Source organism: Dunckerocampus dactyliophorus, chromosome 13 (genome assembly GCF_027744805.1).
Source record: "Dunckerocampus dactyliophorus isolate RoL2022-P2 chromosome 13, RoL_Ddac_1.1, whole genome shotgun sequence".
NCBI lineage: Eukaryota > Metazoa > Chordata > Actinopteri > Syngnathiformes > Syngnathidae > Dunckerocampus > Dunckerocampus dactyliophorus.
Window position 1 is genome coordinate 12640060 of NC_072831.1, and position 19189 is coordinate 12659248.

At 42.2% G+C, this 19189-nt stretch overlaps 1 protein-coding gene across 9 annotated transcripts in view; it reads left to right on the forward strand.

Moving 5' to 3' along the window:
- LOC129192179 (signal-induced proliferation-associated 1-like protein 1) overlaps positions 1-19189 on the forward strand; it is a 66075-nt gene that overhangs the window by 36480 nt on the left and 10406 nt on the right. For 2 of the 9 annotated variants that reach the window (XM_054795891.1, XM_054795892.1), the window contains exons 2-16: positions 568-2260; positions 2339-2469; positions 3483-3671; positions 3745-3919; positions 4604-4707; positions 4821-4978; positions 10761-11340; positions 12241-12515; positions 14651-14905; positions 14998-15141; positions 15251-15408; positions 15528-15610; positions 16307-16342; positions 16466-16878; positions 17582-17791. In XM_054795891.1, the coding sequence (XP_054651866.1) occupies positions 781-2260; positions 2339-2469; positions 3483-3671; positions 3745-3919; positions 4604-4707; positions 4821-4978; positions 10761-11340; positions 12241-12515; positions 14651-14905; positions 14998-15141; positions 15251-15408; positions 15528-15610; positions 16307-16342; positions 16466-16878; positions 17582-17791 (4391 nt within the window). In that variant the 5' untranslated portion in view covers positions 568-780. Of the gene's footprint in view, positions 1-567; positions 2261-2338; positions 2470-3482; positions 3672-3744; positions 3920-4603; positions 4708-4820; positions 4979-10760; positions 11341-12240; positions 12516-14650; positions 14906-14997; positions 15142-15250; positions 15409-15527; positions 15611-16306; positions 16343-16465; positions 16879-16949; positions 17792-19189 lie in introns of those variants that run through there. The other 7 variants (XM_054795894.1, XM_054795893.1, XM_054795898.1 and 4 more) reach the window with 7 other exon arrangements.

A 19189-nucleotide genomic window follows, 5' to 3' on the forward strand; every position in this document is an offset into this window, starting at 1 on the left:
GTTTTTCCTATAATTGCTTTGAAAGCCTGCACACCCTTATCTCAAATTGAACATGTCAGTGACTTTTCACCGCCTCATAAAAACCCATATGCGGAAAAACAGACATGCTGTAATGGTTTATGCAGTCCATGTGTATCACATTCAAGGGAAGCTTTTCAGACATTTTTAATGTAAATGGCTGAGACTAAGGACATTCAAATTGGAAATGTGATATACATGTTTTGTGTGTTGCAATCCTTGATGGATCAGTGTATATCAAATTGATGTTTGGCTGTTTTTCCTTATTCTTCGGCTATTAAAGACAGGGTGTAATATACTGTACAGTACAAAAGTCATAAGTCATCAGCAGTGTGACATTGTACTACCCTTTTTATTTGTCACATACATAGGTTCACTTGTATAGCATGTGGCTTGCAGTGAATTGTATCTTGAATCTGTATTCATGGAACTTACTAATTCATTTGCAAAAGCGTAAAAACCAGAAAGCATAGTGGTTGTCAGACAGAACAGTACTGTCTCTTAAGAAGTGTGAGAAAGTCCTTAAGGTCTTTTTTGGTTTTTTTTCAGGGCTGTGTTTGGAGTAAAAACATGCTAAAAGAAGACTTTGTCGCAGTCGGAGGAAGTACTATGCAGGCTTGAGTGAGGAAGTGGCGGGCTTGCCCCTTCCACTTTTGTTCGTCTGCTGAGAGTCAACCTGCTCATGAAGTCCTGGAGCAGCAATCTATCCCAGAGGCAGTCATGTCTTCCCGCTGAGTGCCTGTAGTCTTCGGCACTCGTGTCATGACCAGCCTGAAGCGCCCACCCATGGAGTGCACCGTCGGAGGCGCTGTCCCTGCCACCGATGAGTTTTACCCTCGCCACATTCGCATGGTCAATGGCGGCGCTGTTCCCATCCGCACAGACAATGTCCACAACTCTGTGAGCACAGGAGTGCCAAAGATGGGTGTACGGGCGCGTGTGGCCGATTGGCCACCGAGGAAGGATTTTTCACGGGCTTTGTGGCACTCCACTACGGAAACTGAAAACATGGCTGTGCCTGTAAAAAATCACATTAAATTGGGCTCAATTATAAGCCCGCAGGACTCGTCAATGCTGCGAAATATCCACAATACTCTAAAAAATCGAACGCAGGCCCAGGCTAACAACTACTGCGCTGACACTCGGTATTTGGCGCCAGGAGACCACAGAGGTCCACCACGCAGAAACCTGCAACAGAGGAGAATCCGTCAGCGCAGCAACAGTGACATGACCATAAGTGAGTTGGAAGCTGGTGGGGATAGCGGAGAGGACTGGGGTCCACCACTCGCGGCCAAATGGTCCCCTCTTCACCGTGAATATGGCAGCACATCTTCAATAGATCAACATGGAGCTGCTGGGGAGAGTTTCTTTGAAATGCTTAAAGGCTACCAAGGGGAATTAGACCAGCGTAGCCCAGCTCCGGATCAACTGGAGGACATGCTGAATGTTCGGCCCAAGCAGGCCACCCTTGACCTCACTGAGACTGTCACGGATAGCCATCCTCAGAAACCTAAGGACAGGGACAAGCCACCAAAGAGACGCACTAAATCGGAGACTGGCGGCGAGTCTATTTTTCGGAAGCTTCGTAACGTGCGGGCTGAGTCTGACTCGCCCAGAGCTGGATCAGATGTGGAGGACAGTCGAATGGAGGAGATGGTGCCGCTGAAGCCATGGTTCTGTCAGAAAGGCTTTGCCCACTATGACGTCCAGAGCGCGTTGTTTGACCTCAACGAAGTCATTCAGTTGCGGCAGACGGCAGGCAAGAGGAAGAACACTACCACGGGCGCCTCAGCTGCTGCCGTTGCCTCGGCTACGTCCACACTCTCATCCACCCACAGCCTGCCATACAGCTCCCCAAGTGGCAGCCAAGAGGATCTCAACTCAAGAGAAAGCCCTGGTCTGGACTCTGGAGATGAACAGAGTAACGAAATGCTTCTCAGTTGCCCCTGCTTCCGAAATGAGATCGGCGCCGACGGCAATGGGAGGCACAGACTCGGAGCAAACGGGGCGGGTTATTATGGGCTTGTGGGTGGTGTAGTGAGTAGCAGTAGCTCAGGAAACTTGAGCGGGGAAGGAAACATGTATGAAACATCTGTAAGCACACACTGCACCAATGCGGGTGTGGCGGTGTTGGAGGGTCCAAAGGAGGGGCCTAGCACACTTAGCGAAAAGGCCAAACAGTACATCGTAGAGCATGTGGACCTTGGTGCTTACTACTATCGGAAGTTCTTCTATTTAAGGGGTAAGCTTTTATTCTTCTCATGCGAGCATATATTTTGCAAGTTTTAATATTGAATGACTTTACTTCTTCTGCCTCCAGAACACTGGAACTACTTTGGAATGGATGAGGTTTTGGGCCCAGTAGCAGTAAGCTTGCGCAGGGAAAAGCTGGAAGAGGACAAGGACCATGGCCAGCAGTATAACTACCGCATCATCTTCAGAACAAGCGAGGTCCGCCGCCTGTGTAATCTTTGCTGTCCACATAATGACCACACAATTCAGATTAGTTCTGTATTTATATGAACAAATTATTTTGGACACACTCCTTAAGGGACTGTTTGTAAGTATCTCCAAATTACATTTATTCAAACCAAAAAATATAGGAACATCACCAGCTAGCATATGTTACCATTAGTGCTTTAAAAGGACAGATTTTAAAAATTAATATTTTTCATCAAAAATAATACAAAATAATGTTGATAAGATGATTGGCGTTCATGGCTGTCACTTACGGCTGTCTTGTACGTACGTGCACGCACACACGTGCTCGTTGCGCGTGCACCCACAAAAAACAGTCTCAGAGAAGCAACCAACAAGAATTGTGCCAGGGAGGGTGTCCGGTGTAACAATGAAAGCCAAAGAAACCATGCTACCCTGGATTGGAGAAGCTGAAAGACAACTACTGCAATTTTACATTGTGAGCAGTTCAGGGAACACGCTTTCTGTTCCAACATGTACACAATAGAAGCTCCACAAGTTAAGGGATATATATGACATACATTCTTAGACAGATTGTAAAGATGGTAAAGCCTGAGGCTTGTTTGTTGAGGACAGGTTCTTGTGATTAACCCCCACACTTGTGGAGTGGGGAGCCCACTACTTGTAGCCTGTCTACCAAGGATGGCAAACACAGGTCCATTGTGAATAAGCATGTCTCAAGCCTGTAAGAGCTGAAGTATTCCAACTGTATATGATAGCAAAGTGATTGAGTTCAGTCCCAAAACCCAGCACAATGTGGACTCTGTGTACTCTGAATAGTTGGACAGGCACTCCCATCTCATCCTTATTTCTACTTTGTCTTGAAATCATGATCGTCTGTTGTTCTAGGCCAATGTTCTGATGTTTGGGGAGGCGTTTTGTTATCAGTTCTTATCTTCCAAGAGGAGAGAAGCACACAAGATTCCTGTGGTGCATTCATTCTGTTCTCACAGCCAACCCTGTCCTCCTTGTCTTTGTCCATTCAGCTTACAACACTCCGAGGTTCAATCCTGGAGGATGCGGTGCTCTCCACCTCCAAGCATGGCACAGCACGAGGCCTGCCTATTAAAGAGGTACTGGAGTACATTCTCCCAGAGCTGGATCTGTCTTGCCTCAGACTGGCCCTCAATACCCCCAAAGTAACGGAGCAGCTGATGAAACTGGATGAACAAGGCGTAAGAGTTCACCAACAACACTATGGAAAGTAGCGATATAGAGATCTTAAGCTAAAACAAATGCACTGTGTAGCTGAGTTTCCAGGTGAAAGTGGGGGTGATGTACTGCCGTGCTGGCCAGAGCACTGAGGAGGAGATGTACAACAATGAGACGGCGGGCCCTGCCTTGGAGGAGTTTCTCCAGCTGCTGGGGGAGAAGGTTCGCCTCAAGGGCTTCACCAAGTACAGAGCCCAGCTGGACACCAAAAGTAAACACCTTCTAAGGCCAATCCCCATTGTACTCATACTGTAGAATGGGAATGTGCACCTTCCTTGGTGCTCTGCACTTCCTTTCTCCTGCACTGTACTCCCTATGCTGTGCAGGCAAACTCTATGCTTTAAAGCTCTCTTTCTTCCATTTTTGCTCAATTTATGCCATTTGTGCCGAACTTCTTAGCCTCTTTCATTCCCCTTTCTGAAACTAACAAAATGTATTCTGCACAAATGAAGGAAAACGATGTCAACAAGCTACTGTACGTTCAAAATTTTCTTTATTACCCATTCTCCTTATGTCTCTGGCAAGTCACGTGTACTGTAAATATGCAAGCAATGGATATGTCGACATGAGTCGGCAAGTCCGAGGGATGTCAACTTAAGCGGGTTCACTGTGATAATAGTAATATCTGGAACATAACTGTATTGAAATAGGGTATTGATAATTTGGACATAGACAAAATAACATAAAAAAAAAAAATCTGACAGGATATATGAGTGACATACTGGTTGAATGGCTGACACTGATCCCTACCTTATTATTGTCTAGATGTTCAGGCTGGGGTGAAATAGCATCCCGTCTAACACAGTAAAACACATACATAAAGAATGGACAGATGGATGACAGTAACGCTACAGTGGGTTTCAAATGAATTGCTTTGCTTTCCTCACCACTGCAGCGGACTCTACAGGCACACACTCGCTGTACACATCCTACAAGGACTACGAGCTCATGTTCCACGTGTCCACTCTGCTGCCTTACACACCTAATAATAAGCAACAGGTACATATGGCGAATCTACACATTGTGTTGTTGTTAGTTCATATATGGTGTATGCTATTTTTGATCTCAGCATACATTTCTAACTAATTACTTGCCTGTCTTTAACTGACCAGTTGCTGAGAAAGCGCCATATTGGGAACGACATCGTGACCATTGTGTTCCAGGAGCCCGGTGCACACCCTTTCACCCCGAAGGCCATTCGCTCTCACTTTCAACATGTTTTCATTGTTGTAAGGGTGCACAACCCTTGCTCAGACAACACATGCTACAGGTAGGTGCTTTTTATTAACTCAAAATATGATTATGATAACATTTAATCAAGTTGGACTGTGCAAATAGTATATGTACAGTATATTGTAGGTGTACCCCAGGGGACAAAATGTATTTTTATCATTTTCTCTTAAGGGTACAGTCGTGATACAAGTGTAATATATTCATATTATTAATGATAATGGAACATGCTTAAAAATGTTACATTGTTACAAAGGAGTAGGAAGAAGCAGATCTTATTTAATCCCACCCATTCTCCATGCGTCACCAATTACGGATACTTAGTTACTTCCTGTGTTTAACGTGTACCAGATTAACACATAATAATAAAGAAAAGGATAAAAATTAGGGATGTCCAATATTGTCTTTTTTGCCGAAAACCGATATGCCGATATTGTCCAACTCTCAATTTCCGATTCTGATATCTACCGATACCAATATGTGTAACATCACATATCTTTTTCTTAAGTAAAATTGTTGTAAAGCACCAATACTCTTAAACCAATATTAGGTTACTTTTTGGTGCGTCACAATAAATACAAAATGTAATATATGCTATATGTGATGTGAAAAGTGTTTTTTAATCAAATTCTTTTGTGAATAACTGCAGGTTATGAACAAACTTTCATTCGACCCGTAGTTGATCTCTGTGAATTTTGAGCATACCACCTTGAGGCTGCAACTGAAAATGATGTTAGATGACCAACAATGAAAATACCCATAATAAGTCCTAGCATTACATGGTTTAAAAAGCCCTGTAAACTCCTGACCACTCAGCAGTGCATTAAGACAAAAGCATAGTCCGGAAGGCATGGGTCACACAGTCAAACTGAGTGCTCTGACTTTCTCCCATTGTACTGCTATGTGTATGTTTATGTCAACTCCATGCATGCACAAGTATGAATTAGTTTGATTATGGCCACGTAGAGGAGCTTGTCACTACAGTGCTTGTTGGTGTGCTCTCTCTTCCACTGCCTGATTCTCGACCTAATCATGTATGCTCACTCTTTTGATTGCCACCCCTCCGAGCAAACACACTCTCTGTGTACACGTACACAATGTTACCACCTCTCCTCTCTTTCGCTCTCCTATTACCTATTTCTCATGGTCACTTGCGCACGGTTACACACCCCTTGCACGCACTTTTCCCTCGCTCACTAATTCCTTCCTTGCAAGGCTCGCTCTGACAATGCAAGCGCCCGCCTTCCCTTTCTCCCTGCCTGCCACTTTGCCTTTGGGCAGCGTGAGCCAGAGTGGTCTGAAGGAGTTAGCGGCGTGCACATGAAGTGTTCACTTCAGCCAGACATGCATGTGATTGGGAGGGATTGTGGAGGGGCAGAATTTCCCAGAGCTCAGCCAGTCTACCTCAGGAGCGGACGGGTCAAGCTTGCCTTCTGTCTTGCAGCCTGCAAACAAACTGGGCTGATTTATCAGCAAAACCTTGGAAAATATTTTATTTGTATGACCTTTGGACTTAATTGAGCCTGCTTTTGCCTCAAGAAGAATGAACTTCTGGTTCTCCTGGTTTTTGCAATGAAATGGAGAGGTGTGGGACAGTGAATCTTTGAGAACAGTGGAGCTACCCCACCCAGAGGTGCTAACACCGCCTTTCTGCACCACTTTGTGAGCTTAATTCCTGATTGGTTGTCAGGAGTCTTCCTATGGATGCCTTTCCTCTATGACGTGGAAACTAATGTCAGTTTGTGGGTTTGCATTTCGGATTTTTGCTACATAAAATATCAAAAGTTAGCGCTGCGCAGTGTGTTAGTCCCTTGCAATAAAGATTCAGAATATTTTGCTGTGGAACCAGTGGGTAAGTATGACTGTTTGTTTGTGTTGATACCATTCAATTCACATAATGTGACCTAATAACATTTGTTGTTCCGTGCAGTGTGTTTGATCGCCATACTACAATTTGTTGAGTCATCAGAATTTGATAATGTCCAGGTCACTTTGGGCCAGAACAGAGCATTAGAAAAGTGGCTCAAGGCCAGCGGGGTGCTAATCCTGCCGCTTTCAACCGCTGCCCCGCAGTCACACTGGGCTGCAAAGACAACATTGCGTAACTCGGGATCTTTTTGTAGGAAATGTAGGCTGTTTGTGTTTGCTAGCTCAAGCCACAGTGGCACTGCTCCAAACCAGAGCAGTGCAGAGAGTGGCAGGTTGTCAACACTGGCTGCTGCCCTGTCAACTGAGATGGGATTTATAGTATTTATATCCTGTGTTTAGTCAGGCATACTTTGCAACATTTCTCCTACAGTCAATGGCAGTGCGAAATAAAGTCGATTCAAACTTGTCCGAACTGTCGTATCAACTTATTCAAGGCTACCTTTGGTTTTCACACATCAACACTTTTATTTTTTGTACTAAAGACTATACATATATAGTGTTTAACTTTATTTAAAGATTCCCACTTGTGCGTGAAAATGCTTACATTTGTGGGAAAAGTAATTTAAAGTGCCCAAAATCACAACAGATTGTAACATCCAGTTTGCATGTTTGATGGAGAAACAACACACGTGGCCACAATAACTGACAAATTGATCCTTTTGTGGTTTCTTGATTCTTTGTGTCATGAAGAAATTAAAGCAAAATGGAGTGCACTACTTGTCTGCAACCAGCAGAGGCACTGTTGATTCAGAGTCAGCTAGTTTGTGGTCGAAAAAGGAGCCCTCAAGCTGGGACCCACATTTTCCCTTGGTTGTTAAGTGACAACCCACTTCTCAAACGCACAATTATATGTGCAATGTGCAATTCAGAGCAAAATACTAAGGATGAAGGAACATGATAAAAACATCCTTAAAAATAATGGATAAAGTCAAATTAAATAGCACAATTACACAAAATAAGATAGTTGTCATTTTGTGCTATTTGTGTATTAATAGTAAAATAACAAGTCATGTCATGTATTGGAAATATAATATGAAATCTTTTAAGGTAATTTTTGTTTAAGTGTTCATGACATCATTACAGCACATTAATAAATGCTTTGCATAGATGCAATATGGGAAGACTTTAAAATGTTTTTTTTTTGTCCATTTTAAACTCGTATTGATACTTGTTTGTATAATTCTTAGGTATAGTTTTTGAGTGTCAAGTTGCTGTGTGATGAGTTTAGCGTTATTTGTAAGATGACACTGTGAGTCAGACTATTATACTGAGTTAATGACCTCCTGCGATTACCAATGGGTTGACAAAATTGTGAGTTCACTGATAGCCCGTGATTGGCTCCTGTCAAAGAAAGAGCGAGCGGCACAGTATTTTAAACGATTAATAGTAGTTCTGAAGTAAAGGAGATCTCACGAGATTAGAACTGAGCTATAATTTAGCCGCACCACGGTATAAGCCGCAGGGTTCAATGTTATGAAAAAAGTAGCGGCTTATACGCTGGAATTTACGGTATATTATTTCATAATTGTATAATACACTAGGTCCCCAACTTACGAACACAATTGGTTCCAGACGACCGTTCTTATGTCTAATTGTTCTTAAGTAGGGGAAAAGGTAATATTACCAATGATATAGGTACTACATGTACATGTATACATATACAGTGTATGTGTATGTACTGTATGTAAATATGAGTTTGGATGGAGTAGTAATATTAAACGAGGATAATTAATGAAAAAAAACAATGATAAAAGTGATATAATAATACGTAATGATAAATGTTATTTACCTTTGAAGAGGAGTGATCGAGCATACGTCGTTGTGGTGGAGTTGGAGGAGGAGATATTGGGAAAAAAAGGACATCGTTGTTAGACTCTTCTAAAAGAGGTAGTGTTCTGTGGGTGGTGTAGAATTAAGCAGGCCTATTAACTCTTCATAAACTTTAATCACACGCTCTGTCCGGGTTGTATAATTTAGCTTTCCATTTAGCTTTTCATTTAGCTTTATCTCCCCAGCTTCTAACTCTTCCTCTGTTGGTCTCATTAGCTCTAAGGCTTCCTCTGTTGGTCCCATTAGCAGTGTCACAGTGCCCTCTACTGGTCAAGCATGTACAGTAGCAGTGTAAATACTGAGTGAGCGACTACAAGGCAAATTAAAATAAAATATAGACCAGTCGGCTTATGTTCGTATCCGCGAATGTTTGCTAGTCGGGTGTTCGTAAGTTGGGGAGCTAGTGTATAGGCATTTGCTGATGTGACCAGACTTTAGGGACACCCAGTATACAGATTTTTAAAATGAATTTGAATATCATATAAATGTGTTTGAATTCAACCATGGATTAAACAGTGTACTAAGCCTAACTTGCCCTTGTACATTCATGAATTGTACAATTAAAACGCTCTTTATTCCCAATGGTTGTGTTACCGTCTAACCTGTGGTGAAGTCTGTTCACTAATTCATTGTAATCCAATCTCAGCACAGCCATAGGTTGGTAATAGGAGAATATGAGCAAAAGGTATTAAAAGAAATAGAAAAAACTTAATTAAAAAAATTAGTCACTATAAAAATTCAGTCACTATGTTTAATATATTGTGTATATCATATAAGACTTATATGATTGGGTTTTTTTATGAGATAATAAAATAAATTTAATAAGAATTATGTGAAAATGATGTATGTGGTATATAAGCAAATCACATGTCAACATACCATACCATACATAAATTATAATTACTATAGTTATAATTGCTATTTTAAAAATTATATTAAGCATGTATGCAACATATGTGGACATGAGTAAATCACCCAGTATAAGCCTTATATGATGCACAATACATGAAACATAAACTAAAGTTGACAGCTTAAAATTTTTTAATAAGTTTTTTCTAATTCTTGTGAAAGTGAAAGAGGTCTAAATAATGCCACTGTGGAAGCCAAGTGTCTTTTTATGGGGCAATTTGCGGTTTGTCCTTGCAACGAACAACAATACACTTCTTGACAGCAAGTCATGTTTCAAAGGACAACACATTTTTTTCACCTGTCCCGTTCAGCAGCTTAGTCATGCGGTACAAGTGCTCTATATGACTGAGTCGAGCATACTCCTCTTGTTGTAGCTTGCCGTTTGTGGTGGAATTCACTTTGGGAGGCTAATAGGCAGTACATTGTTAAAGGGGAGACAGACAGAGAAAAATAAGTCAAGAACGCAATAACAAACGGCAACCACACGAGGCCATTTGGCTTAAGACAGAAGAAAGCAATAACAGGAGACAACAGCAACAATACCAACTAGTACTTTGCTTAAGAGGTGACAGACAGAGAGAAGAGAGCAAAAAATAAATTAATTAATAAACAATTAAGTAAATAAATAGATCAATAAAAATGGATAAATGAATAGATACTGTAAATAAAAAGTTAATGCTTTGTTTAAAAAATGTAAACAGCAAAAATAACAATAAATTGCAACTGCAAGGTTGGACATCACATTTTAGTTATTGGTGCATTGGTGCAAATAAATAGAATTTACAATGAGGATGGAATTATTTTGGTTGCAACTGTACATATGCCACAATTATGTGTTTAGCAAATATTTTTTAAGCTAAAATGTCTTATTTTGAGAATGCAATTCATATTAATTAGCACTGGTTCTTGGATGCACATTGAATTTCCATTGAATTATTAATAATAGTCAACTAGTGTAGTGGTTTACATAGCTGCCTTTGCTCAGTTAGTGTTGAATCAATTCCAACTCAATGCACTGTTGACTGTTGTGTACTTTGTGTATCTTGGCTGTGACAGTCTCCAGCTCCTGTTGTAACCATGAACAGTATAAATTGTACAGAAAATTGCGAAGCTTGTGTTGCAGTAAGCTATATAAAGTATTTGTTTTTCCACAGTGTGGCTGTTAGCCGCTCCCAGGACGTCCCCCCCTTTGGCCCACCAGTCCCCAAAGGCGTGACGTTCCCCAAATCTTCTGTCTTCAGGGACTTCCTGTTGGCTAAAGTGATTAACGCTGAAAACGCAGCCCACAAGTCGGACAAGTTTGGTGCCATGGCGACGCGCACACGTCAGGAGTACTTGCGGGACCTGGCAGAACGTCACGTCACCAACACTCCTGTTGAGCCCACCGGGAAATTCCCCTTTATCTCCCTGGCGCACAAGCGGCGTGAAAAAGTGCGACCGTACAGTGGGGCGGAGCTCCGGAGCCTGGGGGCCGTCACCTGGCAGGTTCACGCTGAAGACCAGGTTGCTGGCGCTGAGCGGGAATGCTTACTGGCAATTTCAAACGACTTTGTAATTTTGCTGGATCAAGAAGCCAAGGCGGTTGTGTTTAACTGTGCTACGCGGGACGTGATTGGTTGGTCGACCGGAAGTCCTGCATCCTTGAAGGTCTTTTACGAGCGAGGCGAAAGCGTGTCACTTCGCTCCATTAATAACAACACAGAAGACTTTGGAGAGGTTGTCAAGAGACTAGAGGTCAGTGGAGCGCTGCTGCTTTCTTTGCACCCCCATCTTATCCCCACATATGTGCCCCCGTTCCACTGCAGGGTACTTACTTGGCTCAGCACGACTGATTGATGGAACACTGTAATATTTGAGGATACAAAGGTAGAAAGGGAAAGGCATGCTAATGTTCGCTTATCCTCTTGCTGTGCCTTACCTGTACTCCACAGTCTGCACTTTGGTGTAGCAGTCCATTTTCTTGCTGCCCTCAGGCTCCTCTTGAGTTAAATTATCCTTAATGTGGCCACCGACCACATTCTGAGTCATTCCCCCTCTATTGTTGTCACGTTCAATGCCACAATATTTTTATAGGTTCTCACTGTACTATTTTGAAATGGAAAACCAACCTCCCCAAAGTGAGTAGAGCTAAGCTTAGCCGGTACTGTGCAGTGGAAAAGTGACAATACTACTGCACCTGCAGCTACACCTCCAGAATTCTACTGACCGCTTGTAATACATTCCCAATGTTGTACTTTTACCATCTAAAACTAAAGTATAGCTATAGAAGTAAAAGGTAAATGAGTGTTAACTGTTATTCCACCGCATACTTCTACTTTCTGTGTGGATTTCTTCTGCAGCCCATTTAAGCAGCAAGTCAACCTGTTGCACCCTATGCTGTCCGTTATGCCACCACTGCTTCAAGATGTAGCAACTCCACAACATACCAATGCCTATATAAACATTTCAAAGTTCAACAGCATGCCACATGATCACCAAATATCAAAATATTTTATTTACAAAATTTGTACATTTATTACAGTCACCCTATGTGTTTTATAATGTGGCTCGTAAATAATGACAAATGCACACCAATGATGCAGTTTAATACTTATTTTGTTGCGTTTGTCCTCTTACTCTCTTCCCGTCTGCTAGCTCCTGACCAAAGGCAGCCAAACTGCAGAGATGACCCTGCGCCGTAATGCCCTTGGCCAGCTGGGCTTTCATGTCAACTTTGAGGGCATTGTGGCAGAAGTGGAGCCCTATGGCTACGCCTGGCAGGCCGGGCTCAGGCAGGGCAGCAGACTGGTGGAGATCTGCAAGGTTGCCGTAGCGTCGCTGTCTCATGAGCAGATGATTGACCTGCTCCGAACCTCCGTCACCGTCAAAGTAGTCATCATTCCTCCACACGAAGACTCTACACCTCGCAGGTAGAGTGGGAAAACTAATTAGTAACACTGTATGACTTTTTTATATATATATATATTTTTTAATTTGGTTTAATTTTTACATTTTAGTCTAGTATTTGGTGTTGTATTTAGATACTCTGCAGAATGTTTTGACTCGATAGTTGTAGTTTAATCTGTAGTATTATTGTAATATTTTGCAGGTTGTTGCTGTCCAATGTAAAGTGTGTTGTTTTTTTTCCAAAAACAAAGCAAAAATCATCTTAATGACTTAGAAGAAACATGTTATTTTTGTTGGAAATTGATGAGTTATTTAGGGGCGTATTTCATTTTGGTTATTTTTCTAATAGTATCATATTTTTAATTCACGTTGTGTTTTGTTTTTTTTTAGCCTGATAAGTCAGTGTACTAGTATGTTTTTTTTTTTCTTCTTTTACATGACTTTTAGAAATTATTTTGTAGAATAGCATAGTAGGTTATTTTGATTCTTTGGCATAGTACCGTATTTTCCGGACTATAAGTCGCACCGGAGTAGAAGTCGCACCAGCCAAAAATGCACAATGAAGAGGAAAAAAATGTAAATAAATCACTCTGGACGGTAAGTTTCATTTTTGGGGGGAAATTTATCAAATCAGAGACCAAGAACAGACATTTAATCTTGAAAGGCAGGTTATAGTAATAACAATGAACTGGAGAACAACAGGCTAAATAGGCGACGTGAATAGGTGGTTTGTTAACATAGCATATAGCTATTCAGATAACTATAGCCTAAACAACCCGCAAAGTCATCACCTTGGCACCTACCTGGCTGTGAAGACGTAACTGCACTGTTGATGAGCCTCTCCCGGCAGCACGTTGTTGAAGCACCCATTTGTGAACTTGTTCCTCTAGCTGTGGCCATGTAGCGGTTAACCCATGATTAGCTTTTTTTGTTTTCTTCATTGCAGTTAGAGTATCCTCCGCTTTTTGCAAATCCCTCTTTATAAGACTTTATTTCTGCTGCTCGATTACCATTTTCGGCTGCATATTTCACTACTTGCAGCTTGTAATCTGGAGAGTATGATTTTCTTTTGGGGGCAATTGTGGCTGTAATGCGCATGGCCAAGTAAGGGGGGGCACTGCAGCCACAGACTGTGCCAATGACGTCATTTCCATAGACGTATGATAACAAACACAGCAATAAATAGTAGAATCTACATGTGGACTGCTGGTGAAGTAGCGTTACTTTTCAGTATGTTATTTCACATTTATCAGCAAAATGTATTGAAATTAAACTGAAAATGAAGAACAGCAGAACAAGGGACATACATTATATAACAGGGAAGTTTTCGATGTGCGGACGAAGCAGCGCAGTCAAACGCAATCACAAGCTTCTTGCCATGCTAACATTTCCACGCCATTCTTCCAAAATAATGACATGTTGACAATCTGCGAGAGTTCCGATCGGGTCTTGTCCCAAATTGCCATCGTTGCCGGGGTGTCGTAGCCGTGTTGCGAGCAAAACAGCAGCAGTATTGCGTCCTCTGAGGCCCACAATGGCGCCTTTGTCAATGTAAAGCGAAAGTAGCCGTATGCTTACTTTTATACACACAAAAAGTCATTTCAGCATGCTTGAAAGCAGCGATGTTATGTTTGCCATTGCACACATTAAATTGTACTTATCTAATATGGAAATAACAACATATAATTATTACATCATCTGTCGGCAACAAAGCAAAAGCTCCGTCTTCGCCATCCACACGAATACGCTAAAGCCGGTGGTTGGAGTTTTCAAACAGCTCCGTTTTTGAGGACAAAAACCTCCGTATGCATGTGGATGAGAGGCTAAAACGCATAGAAAAATATGCGGTTTTAAACAAATACGGATTTGCGTCGACAGGGCCTCATTTGATGTTTACATTGTAAATTTTCAGTGGTACAGGAGTGATAGGAGTAGCAGATACTGGCACACAAACATATATAAATCGCTCCGGAGTACAAGTCGCAGGACCAGCCAAACCATTAAAAAGTGTGTATTTTTGCCGTACAATTATGATTAGTATTTAAAAATAATATTATTATTTAAAATATATTTATATTGTTATTATTACTATTATGTTTGCTTTTATTATTATACATGTTTTATTGTTTTTTATTGAGAAAGTGTCTTATTTGTACAGAGGCTGTTCTGAGATCTATCACATGCCGCTGGTGGATTACAAGAACCACAAGGAGGGGATGCCCTACGAGTTAAAGTTCCCTTTCCGCCCGGTCACCAACAGCAACACCAAGTGGCCGCGAACCTCCTCCAGCCCTCAAACGCGACCTGCTGGCTCAGGTGGTACGCTCATCAAGGCTCCTCCACCAGACTTCAGTAACTCTGCCGCCCTTCCTCGCAGTGTGTCCAGCGATGGCCGACCTATCATTCCCAAAAGGTTGTGCTAAATCTCCTAATCTTGAGTTGGAAATAAACGACACGTTGGGACTATGTCAGACCTCAATGCGGCGTCTTCACATTTCCTTCCAGATATTCACCCGGAAATGAAAACTACGCCCTCGCCTGTTCCATTGTGATGGGTCGCACACTTCACAACACAAATTCCCACGCCAGCCTCCCCTACACTGACAACATGAGCTCCAACCACTGGAGGCAGAAGTCTATGCCTGAGGGGTAAACTCCTATTCTACCACCCCACTGTAGATAACGCAGTGGGATTTGAAAACACTGAAAGTAAATAAGCAATCTTGCAACACAGACCCATAGATCCTCTGTCTTCTAGGTTTAATAACAACAACTGCCAGTCCCCTGTGTCGTCTGTACGACAGTTGCCAGGTGACGGTGCAAGTGCTGTTAAAATGGGCTCGAGCACCACTGCTGCTTGGTCCCGAAATGGGGAGGGTGAGGCAGCATGCAGACAGGGAGATAAAACCACTGCAGGTAAGAACAAGCGAGCCTCTCTGTTCTCCTTATTCTAATTCTAACCTCCTTTGATTGGAACTGTGCTGTTACATACTGTTCAAAAAGCATCATTTCTTGTGTGCTTGTGCTTCCAACAGACACTTTGGTTTCCAAGGTGGTGATTCCTCGACTCCAGCCACCTGAGCAAAGTGGGCACATTTCACCTAACAAGAGTGCTAAGGTGGGCCAGATATGTACACTCATATGTCTGTTAAATGTGCAACACCATGTGACTTAAATGGTTCATTTTTGCTTTTAAGCTGCAAAACTAGACTACTTGGAAAACATGATTTGGGAAAGGGGATTTTCCCTTTCTAGACTATGAAGAAAATGTAAAATATTTTTTAAAATATTTTAGATAGTTTCCATTTCAGTGTTTTGTTGCTCGCAACGCTGACCAGAGGAGTTTCTGTCATGTAAATACAGTTAAACTTCCCACAGTGGACGAAAAGTTGTTCTTCTTTAGACAGCAAACTTGTTGGGACAACAGCGTCTCTGCTGGTTGCAGCCAAGTAGTGCGCTCCATTTTGTCTCAGCTTCTTAAAGATGCCATTCATCAACATTTCTGCAAAATCAAAGGAATTCTTAATAGAAGGGAAAAAGATACCATTGGTCAAAACTATTGGGGCATTTGGCCGTGACACCCATAGGAAGAGAAAATGCCCTCCTTTTGTATTTGTAACAGCTTCTATTCTTCTAGGAAGACATTTTGGAGTGCATCTGTAGGAAATTTTTGTCCATCTCTGAGTTCACTGTTGGACATGAGAGAGGGCTTTATACAGTAATGCATAGTTCATTTCCATAGTGCTGGATGGGGTGGGGGTCAAGGCTTTCAAAGTCTTCAAAATCAAACTCCTCCAATTATACCTTTTTAAAGGTTGGAAGCGCAAGATTTCCCAAAATGTTCAACAAGGTGAGCTAACCTAACTAATTGATTAAAAGACGTGCCCCAATTCTTCTCTCTATGTCTTGTATTTTGGGTGTTGGAGGTACTTCATAACATGACCTCTGACTTTTCTGTCTTATTTTGGAACAGCAGGACGCTCCATATTCCTCCAGCCAGTCGAGCAGCAACACTCTATCAAGCAACGCCTCGAGCTCCGCCCACAGCGACGAGAAGTGGTACGAAGTGGGCTCACGCTCGGGAGTGCATGGTGATCTCGAGCTCAGCGGCTACCTCCAGGGCACGTCCACTGACAGTGGCATCGACGCCACGTCCTTCACCGCCACCCAGAGCAGCACCGCCTCCTCCGGCGGCGTCTTCAGGGCCAAGGATGCCATGCTGTGGCAGGATGAAGCGGCAGGCAGTCAGGGAGGGGTCGAATCTTCATCTCCAACTCCAGACTCTCTCGTTCCTGGTGGAGGAGGTGTGGAGAACCCCTTGAAGAGCCCTTCAGCCTTTCCTGATGGTGGTTCCTACACCCTGAGCGATGGCGCGTCCCACGCCAGGTGTGTAGCAAATGTTTTAATTCATCCTGAGGTATGAATGTATCATGAAGTACACATTGACTGTATTCCAGATACGTCCTGCACCATCCCAGGCGCAAAAGTCAGAAGCTCTGCGGTTTAGCTTTTTAACAAAGGGTGTCTGTGTGTGTGCAGGCATTCTCCATCCCCCAGTATCCATGATAGAAAGGAAATGCTTGAAGTTGCTAAAAAAGCAGACTGTGAGCTCAGCACTGTCTCCCCCGGCCCCCCTCCACTTTTAAATCCCACTTCCTTTGAATCAACCAAAGCTCTCTTCCCTCTCTTCTTCACCCAGCCTAAAATAACTCAACATGTACATTGGAAGCTTTGTTTTATAATATGTGCATGCACGTGCGCTCGTACACGGGCACACAACTTGCGGCATCTTGAAAACTTTAGCTTTCTTGTCAGATGATAGATTGCAAGGACACTGTGTCCTGTTTTTTATCCTAATTTACCTTAAACAGAAAAAACTTTAAAGCAAGAACCGAGGATCTCAAAATGCAGTTTATGCAACTTTAGTAATGATTGTACTTTGCATTTATAGTTTTATGTTTAACATTTTGTATCTTTAGATCCAAATGGCTATTAATGCATGAAAATATCCCATAGTTGTCCAGTGGGATAAATTGTGGTTGTCTACAACTGTGCATTTGTAGTGTTGTCTTTCTGATTGTTCACACAGCAGCACACTGAGTCCCTCAGGGAGTCTAATGGAGGGCCCAAGCCCTGTCTCCCCCCACGAGGAGCCTTCGACTCCTACATCACCCACCTGCCAGAATTCCTCTGGGGCCAAGACCTTCTACCCACGGCAAGGGGCGACATCCAAGTTCCTGATTGGCTGGAAAAAACCCGGTGGGACCGTCAACTCTGTGGACTTTGGCAGCACTCGGAAGTAAGTTTTTTTTTTTTCCTCCAAAAAGCATCAGAATTTTTAAACTGACATTGAACGCAGAGATGGGCTTACTGCTGACTTGCTTGTCGTGCTTTTTGTTTAATGTGGTCAACAGTGACACCTTGTGGTGTTACAAGGTTCTCAAGCTATTCTGACTACATTTGTATTCAGTCCAATTTTTTTGTTGTTTTTATTGTTTACATTTTTTCTTAACATATGAGCCTTTTTCATTTCAAGTGGAGACCGTGCCTTTCTTAATCCCTCATAAGAATGTTTTTTTCTTCATCAACATGAGTAGTTTGTTTTTTGTCTGGCATAGCAATGTGTGTGTTTTTTGTTATTATTCAGATACTGCTGTGAATGCATTACATAATACATTTATAACACCAAGTCGAGGAAGAAACAAAATCTTTATCTGTAAGAAGCTATTTTGTACATACACTCACTATTGTCATTATCGGTCATTATTATTATTATTATTAGTAGTAGTAGTAGTAGTAGTAATAGTAGTAGTAGTAGTAATTAAACTAACTTCCTAGTCTAACTTCAAAAGTCTACAGTTCTAAAGTCGAACTTCCTTGTTTTTGTCTTTCCTGTTTTGTGATAGAGCTTGTCGTGCTAAATAATTGTGACCGGGAAGCTTGCTTGACATCGCGAGTCCATTGTTTTCAGCAGGTTTTTAAAGCCGTTTTTTCCGCTGTTGCAACGGGGACCATATCTTTAGTAATGTGATAGGACACCGCTTTATCATAGCACACCTCTTGGCTTTTACTTTCATGAGGAACGCAACAGGAAAAAGAGCAAGCAATGAGCTCTGTGTTGTGGCAGGAGTTGTCCAGCCAGGGCGCAGATTCACACATTCCTCGTATTGGAGTTTGTGCCAAGCTTTGAGGTGGTGAAAAAGATTTTTTATGCTCTGAATTCGAAGTACCTCTAAATTACTGAGCCACTGCTTTTTTCTTGCTGACTAATTCCTCCACCGCAGATGCTGTCGCTTCGACTCAGCAGCCGGGCTTCTGCTCTGCCCCTCCTCCCTCCTCCCTCCTCCTGCATGCACGGAGGGGGCGGGCCAGGAGCTCACACACAGTGCAGAGTGATGAGGGAGATACGGCACAAATGCAGTCTTTATCGACACGAACGCCATGGTTGTTTTTTGATATCGGGCTTAAAGTAAATATTGATGTATTAATAATGTTGATATATCGCTCAGTCATACTCAACATTATTCAACCTCCATGATAAGTTACATTTATTTAGAAAATGTACGAACTTCCAATAGATTGACAAGGTAAAGAAATAGTGATGGTTTGTCATAATAGATGTGTATAGCTATGTAAATATGATTTTTTTGTTTATTGCAAACTGGAAATTTATATAAACCTTGCAAATGAATAGACA